The sequence below is a fragment of the Parasteatoda tepidariorum genome, chromosome 6 (assembly GCF_982258835.1).
Source record: "Parasteatoda tepidariorum strain Cologne lab strain chromosome 6, Ptep-v5.0, whole genome shotgun sequence".
NCBI lineage: Eukaryota > Metazoa > Arthropoda > Arachnida > Araneae > Theridiidae > Parasteatoda > Parasteatoda tepidariorum.
In genome coordinates this window covers 44,751,023-44,759,265 of record NC_141760.1, presented here as the reverse complement: position 1 = coordinate 44,759,265, position 8,243 = coordinate 44,751,023, and the positions used below count along the sequence as shown (strand labels likewise).

The 8,243-nt window shown below is 24.0% G+C and overlaps 1 protein-coding gene across 2 annotated transcripts in view; it reads right to left on the bottom strand.

Moving 5' to 3' along the window:
- Positions 1-279: 279 nt before the first annotated feature.
- LOC107448079 (uncharacterized) overlaps positions 280-8,243 on the bottom strand; it is an 89,525-nt gene continuing 81,561 nt past the window's right edge. Inside the window, exons 19-23 of one of the 2 annotated variants that reach the window (XM_043039404.3) lie at positions 7,108-7,315; positions 5,695-5,840; positions 4,616-4,827; positions 4,384-4,419; positions 280-1,810 (exon numbers count right to left, since the gene is read on the bottom strand). In XM_043039404.3, coding sequence (XP_042895338.2) covers positions 1,745-1,810; positions 4,384-4,419; positions 4,616-4,827; positions 5,695-5,840; positions 7,108-7,315 — 668 coding nt within the window. In that variant the 3' untranslated portion in view covers positions 280-1,744. The remainder of the gene's footprint in view (positions 1,811-4,383; positions 4,420-4,615; positions 4,828-5,694; positions 5,841-7,107; positions 7,316-8,243) is intronic. The other variant, XM_043039405.3, reaches the window with a different exon arrangement.

Sequence of the window (8,243 nt, the reverse complement as noted above, 5' to 3'; positions counted from 1 at the left end):
CCTTATTCAACAACGCGGGTGACAATTCAAAAAATTTTATTTGTTAGCTTTTTTTAATTTGAAAATTTAAAAAAATCTTTGGTGAGGTAGAGCTATTCTATCATCAATATATATTTTTTACTGGGGGGGGGGGGTAAATGAGAGAACTGTCCAAAGATGTTACTGGTACTATATGAATAAAATTAGATTTAAAAAAAATCAGTTTACAAATCTTTCGTATACAAGAAATCTGCAAAAATATGTTAAAAGTTATTTCGAAAAAATTAACAAAAAACTTCATTATATACAAAATTTCTTTTATTCTCATTACAATAAAATTTTTCTTTTACATATAAAATGCTTTACAAAGTAAGAAAATAGTGCTTTATAACACAGATATAGTGTATATATAATAAATCTCTCACTGTACATTTTATAATACAATTCAACAAATAGGTATTGGAAGAAATAATTTAAGTTAAACAAAGGTACAGATTTCTTCAGTGATCAACACATAAAGATAAAAACATTTTACAGTTAGTTTTTCAAAGAATAAAAAATTAAAAGTTAAGATATTTAAAGAAATAATTGCTAAAACACATACCAAATTACAGGTTAGTACAAGTATTGATGATATACAAAAATTAAATTTTAACCAAAAAAGTAATTACTGTTTCACAATTCCATAGAAATTCAAAACTGCAATTAAATGCTTTTAATTATTAAAATAATTATAATTATGAAATTTTAACTTACTTGCATTTAGTATTTTAACAAATTTCTAGCCTTCTCTATCCCTATTTTTAATTTGTACAAACTAATTACAGCCTAATACTTAGATTGTTAAGTATTATTTTTAATATTATACATAAGAACACTAGATAACAAAGAACTAAACTTCAAACAGAAGATCAACACAAAAAATTAAATTAACATTTTATCACCAAACATTCCACAAGTTTTATTACTCAAACAGTCTCAAAAACTCTTTCTATAAAATTTCTAAAAAAAAATTATATAATATACTTTTTGAGCAAAATATCACACAATTTTCGACCCTCAAAAAGAGAGTTTAAAAGTACAAAAATGCAAGACTAAGAAAATATCAAATCATCCCTAAAAATAGATAAAAAATTTACACTTATTATTATTTGAATTAAGTCAATTAGCATATTATCAGATAAGATTTGCATCTATTTTTAAGGATTTAACTAAACAAATTTAGAAATTTGACAATTTAATTAAAAGTATTTAAAATATAGAAAAAAAAAGTCATTTTAATTTAGTTTCAACAAGTATTTAAAATATTAATTATTGTACCCTACACAAAATACAAAAAAAAGCTCATTTACTGAAAATAAGACAAAAAAAATGCAATAAAAAAATTGCTTTGACTTATGCAGTAACTTCTGTAATGTAAACAGAATGTTTTTAAAACCAAAACTTCACATCTAGATGTAACTCTAAATAATAAACAAAGTTTTCATTCACTATAAAATCACTAGAGAATTATTCTTCCCAAACTACTTTATGTTCTCAAATAGCTCCTTTATGTTCTTATAACCTCAAATAGCTTCTTAGTTAAGTTCTTTTTAATTGACAAATAAAGTTCTTAGTATTTTTCTTTTCAGCACACTTCTTTAAATGGCAGTACTATGTTGACTAAGTTAAACAAGTAAAAACGTCAATATTTAGATAGAACTCTTCGCTTAGTTAGGTCATCCCATGATTATTGAACTTAAAAAGTCTATTTTGTAGCTAGGAGCTACGCTTGAGTAGTTTGAATGGTCTGTCCATTTACTTTGTCTTCTGGTCGCTCTGTGTCATAAGTCTAAAATGAGAAGAAAAATAGCTTTATTATAATATGATACAAAAAGAATACATTTAGAAACATTTGGTCTGAATTATCCAAACTTTATTCTTCTTGAAGAAAAAAAATTTGACTAAATATATATCTCACGGCGAAAGACCGAAATCGGTGGTTGTTGACTTTCACTGGTGAATGTCGACAAACACCAAATACGTTGGTGAAAGATCGAATATTTCAATACATTCTTGTACATTCGGACCCTCACCGGTGTATGTCGACAATCACAGATATGCTTTGGTGAATGTCAGAAATATTTATTACATTCGAATTGATATGAAATTATTCGTGGATATAATTACATTTATTCGATAATTTAACCCTACACTGATGTTTTTTTAAGGTTAAGTGCCATTGTCTGGTATATATTTGCCCTACTCCAAACACTGATGTTTCTTCTAATCTATCGTCAGTAAGTATTAAAACATAAAATAAATATAAATATATCAAATAAATATATTAATATTAACGAATAAATTAATATAAAATAGGATATAACAAATATTTCGGACAATCACCAAAGCGACTGTGATTGTTGACATTCACTGGTGAGAGTCAGAAATAAGGGTATTTAGCAAATATTTCGGACATACACCAAGCGACTACGTGAATGTTGACATTCACCGGTGAATATCGACATTCTCCAGATTTTGGTGTTTCGCCGTAACATGTATATAGTCTCTCTACAAAAAGATGAAAAAGAGAAAAATTTATAACATTTTAAAAAATGAAATTATTCTGCATAAAATCATAAAATAGCAAAGTATAAAAACTTTTCTAATTTAAAAAGGTTTCAAGAGAAAAGAAAGAGCTTGATTATATCATGATACAAAAAGAATACATTTAAAAACAGAAAATTATCCAAACTTTATTCTTCTTGATGAAAAATATTTTGAATAAATGTATTTAATCTCTCTACATACATTAGAAAAAGAAAAAAAAAACTCTAAAATTTAAAAAAAAATTAAATTATTCAACATAAAATAGCAAAGAATTAAAATTCTTCTATTTAAAAGGTTTCAAAAGAAAAGAAAGAGCTTGATTATATTACGATACAAAAAGGATACATTTAGAAAAAGTTGAACTGAATTATCCAAACTTTACACTTCTTGATGAAAAATATTTTGACTATATTTAGAGTCTTTCTAAATGCATTTAAAAGAGAAAAAAATCCTTACCTTTTAATTATTCTACAGAAAATTATAAAATAGAAAAGTATGTTTATAATTCAAAAGGTTTTACTTTGTACTGCATATAAATAGTTAAAACAAAATGGGGAAAATAACACTAAAACGGACAAATGATTATATCAATATAAAAAGTGAAGCAGCTTCAGTGTCATAATACAGAATTAAACTTATCAACACAGAGATGCAGAAAAATCTACAAACAAGTTACAACAAAAAAAAGGATTAACCAATAGAACAAAAGGAATAAGAATATTAGAAAATCTTCCATATTCTCTTACCTACCAACCTTTTATTGAGTATCTTGTTCCCCTAACATATTAATTTATCCTCTATTCTTGTAGTAATTTCTGTTGATCTCTGCTTTTCCTAACCTTTTTCTGTGTTTTGACACAGAAGAAAGTGCTTCATTATGTTACCAAAACAATTGTATGCCTTTATAAGATAGTTTTAAGCTTACTTTAATTTTTTTAAAACTTTGTATTTTTTTAAAACTTAAATTTTTTTAAACTTGCTTTACAATATTTATAATTTTGAGCTTTGAAAAAAAAGTGAAATTAGAATTAAAAATATTAAGCCTGATAGTAAATAAAACTAAGAATAAATTCATCAGTTCAAAAACCAGTTATATAAATTAATTACCTACATAATAAGTTATGTCATTCATATTTACGTCGCATAAATTATCAAATAAAAATTAGATATCCAAATAACAGTTTACTTTTATTTATTTAATTTTTTTTATATTTTAAAAATAATTCAATTATTTTTTGCTAAGTAGAACAAATAAGTAAATAAATAATTAAATTATTAATATTCTGCTTAAAAATAATTAAAATGAACAATGCAAATAAACAATGATTGATTTTATTAAATTTCAGTTTTAAAGTTATGTATCAATATATAAAACTAGACACAGTATATTAAAACTATTATACGGTGTTTATTACAATTTCAAATGGAAAATATCAGTAAAAAGATAATATAAAGTAAAAGTTATAGTTTAAGCGTAAAAAAAAGTACATTATGCAAATTTTCCTATCTCTAATATGACACTATAATCATAAAACATAATTTTACCTAAAAAAATAAAATAAAAAAAGAGAAGAGGGTATTTTTTAGAAATGTTAATAATCAAAAGAATATTATTAGTTAACAGAAATCCTTAAGTCTCTTAGTTTCTAAAACATATGAGGCCTAAATTGATTTCATAAGTTAATTTTAAAACAGAATTTTTTTTATTATGAGGTTTAATTCAACTAATAATTTAAAAATAACGAGGAAGAAAAATGAAAAGAAAACAGAAAAGTAAGTTGAAACAGAGGAAAAGTATTAGAGATGTTAGCGTACCTGTCTAAATATTTCTTTTAAATCCAAATTCTTCAACTAAAATAATAAATGTTATGAGATAAATAAAATAAACTAAAGAAAAATCATAACAAAATTAAGTTTTAAAAATCATAACAAAATCATAATAAAAATTAGTCTTAAAATAATATTATTTCTACGAAAAATAATAAGGACCACAGATGCTAATTTGCTTGTTGTAATTTTTTCAAAATTTTTTTTGTTTTGAACTTACCTTATAAGTAGGATTATCATAAGCTGACTCTGACGGCGTTCGGGAAATAGGAGCTTTGGCAGAGGCTTGCCTCTTTACTAAAATGACCAATAAAAGTACGAAGCCAAAGCCAGCCACAGCAGCTACTACAGCAACAACAACCAAGGCAATAAAGTAAGCTCTGTTTTCATCTTCCCTATTTTCATTACTTTGAAGTAGTTCAGCTTGTTTCCCTAATAAATTAGAATTGAGATTAATAGAGGTAAATTAGCATGTTAAAAATACAATAGAAATTAAAATGTTAATACTATATGCTACAGATACCAATAAATTGTAAAAAAAGCAACTCTGTTTTAAAATATTATGGAGAAAAGGCACAAAATGTTTCTGCCTTGTGATATGTTTGTGACAGATTTTTAAATCAAATATGATGAGTTTTTTTTTCTTTTAAAAAAAATTATGAAGTTTTAACTTTACATTATTAAACTCAAATCAATTCTATACTGACGCTAATCATTTGACTCAAAGACTACAGACTTAAAAAAAGCATTTATTTGAGTTTCCTTTATTTAGACAAACAGATTGGTATAGGTTAAAGGAAATGCTCTAAAATTTTTATAAAAATACTAGGCGACTAAGCCTCATCTTCGCTGTTGCTCACATGCATCTGAATAATTGTTGTTTCTTGAAATAAAACAGTTTTTTCTAGGAAACCTAAATTATTCACCTTGAATATATGTACAAAAAAGAATTTTGTTTGTTGACCCTTGTGTCTAAACTTCCCATGTCCAAATATTTCTCTTATGAATCTACTAAGATATATATCTGAACATATGCAATTTTTCTAAATAATAATTTTTCAAAAAAACATTTGAAAATAAACTTTACACTGTTATAACAAATTTGGTTTGTTCACTACCATGATTTAATATTGTCGCTAACCAAACAGGCGGATATACGAAATACAATTTTTGTATTCATCACAAGCTGATTGTTTAGCTCTAAATCATTTAACGAATCTCTTTAACTATAATTTATAATAGTATATTAATGTAATTTGCAAGAAAAATAATAATTGTAAAACAGTTTAGAATAATTACCATTCGTATGATCTTCTTGACTAATAACATTTTCAGTTTCTGAAACATTAACTTGAGGTTGTTTTGCAGACTTTGTGAAAAACTCTACTTCATTTGATGTTAGTGTTTGGCCATTAGTTAAATACAGCTCCAGTTGAGCTAAATATCTTAATAAAAAAAACAATGCATAATTAAACAAAATAGCTCAAAATAAAATAAACTAGAATATTAATTGTGAGTTAAAGTTCAAAATAAAGGAATGGTACAATAATAAAGGTAATGAATTTTAAGTTTCTGAAACATTAAACAGAAAAACTTTGAAAAAATAAAACACCTTATATATTATTTTATTTTTAACTTATTTTTTAAGATAACATGTATTTTTTATTAATGAGATATAAAAAATTAAAATTTTAACAAACATATCACTCTGAAACAATAAAAAAATGATCAAATTTTAATAGCAAAGCTTTATACAGCTATATATTAAGCTAATACATTAACATTTATTATAAACTCTTACAAATTAGTTTCAATCCTTTCCAGAATAAAACTAAGGCTTCATTAAGTACATTTATATTCTCTTATTACATTCAAAGCAAAGAATATTACACACAAAAATTTTTAGTACAATTATAAACACTTTAAAAATAAAATTTCAATGAGTGTAAAATTAAGTAAATGAACCAATTAATTTTCAAAATACAGATCAAGAATAATATATATTGCCATAGTTATAAATTCTTATTGTGTAACAATTTACAGATTTCTGCATCAAAATTGTGCATATTTTGCCAACTTAAACGCTTAAAAAAACACTTAACATTATAAATTAAATAGCATAGATATATTTCTGGTATTTTTATAAATTATATATATTTTTGAAATGTCACACAATTTTAGTTTTATGAAATCATTAAAATTTTCTTGTTAGTTCAAAATATAAGACTGGCTCGCTTTTTAATTTATATCATTTTGCTTCATTATGTTCAACTAATTTATTCAATGATTACACAATAAACTAATTTAATATAATTCTCTCTATTGATTTTGCGCTTCAAAAATTTTTTAATAAATTCTTTTACGAACGTGAAATTATGCAAATGAAACAAATTACATGAAAATGCAGATTTGTAAGACTGTAAATAATTATGTATTATTACACATTTAACTTCAGGCATAACTTATCTAAAGAAAAATCAATACATACATAGATATTTTAGATCTGTAATTTATACATGGAAATTAATAAAAAAAAATTTAGTGACATAAAATATTTCAATAGATTAACAGATAAGAATAATTTTGATATATTTCTATTTAACTTATATATTATCGTCATATAGCGTGTTTCTTATAATCTTAGTTACCTGAAAGCTTTTATAAACTTTTTAAAAAGCTTTATTAGTTTATAACATAAACTTGGAAACTTACTTTTTTCCTGGTTTCAGGTGATCAAGCATGATATGATTAGTTTTTGGCACTTTGAAACTATAGGACTGCTCTCCATCACTAGTCTTGTACATGATTTTTATAACATGAACGTATTTTGATATTGGTTCTGGTATACCAGCAAATTGAAAAGATGATTTATCTTCTTCAAGTTTATTATCTTCAACAGAAACTTGTAAATGATATTCATCTAAAAATAATTAAGCTAATTTAATAATTATGTGACTTATATCATTAACATACATAAACGAATTTAATTTCAAAATCACTCCATGAAGACATAAAATATTTTCGATGAAATCTATTCAGGTTTCACAAGCAGAAAACGACCAATTATTTCTTAAAAAAAAATCTAGTACCATTTATTTTAAAATTTTGGAGTATTTTTCAAAATATTTAAAACCATTATAATCTATCATTTTTATTGTTAATGAGATATTAAATTAAACCATGAGGAAAATAAAAAAAAATAAGTTTATGGTTAAAAATTGAAGCTTGATTTCCTCATTTCTCCTCTTCAAGGGAAGCTTTGAATTAGAGAATATATTTTTAGTATTACAATTAAAATCTGCACATATTTTTCACTTAAAAAAAGCATTCACATAAACAAATATCACTTTCATGATACTTATCATATTACGATTAAAGCTTAGTATAATATTAATTTCTGAACATGTATCAGTATATCTAAAAATATACATTTAATTCTTCAGTGTATTTCAAATATACTAAAAAATTGAAATGTAATATCAATTGAAAACAAACTTATAAAAGTTCTTAACCATTCAGTATCAAATTTAAAATATTTATATTGAAAGATTTTTTCCCATTTTCTGGAAAAATATACATACATAAGTAATGTTAATAAAATATTTACTTCATGAAATGCTAACATTCTATATTTCATCTGCTTAAAAAAATGAAATTTTAGAATTAATAATTTTTTAGTACAAAAATTAAAGGACATACTAAACGTCGATAAAATAGTTTCGGCTTAACCCACTGACAGTTCTGCATGTAAAAAGTCGTATTTTAACCTACAATCTTCTCCCCATAGCAAAACCTGTTTTCCCCATGTTATTAGATAGAAAAATAGTGTATTGGGGAAAAACATTCTC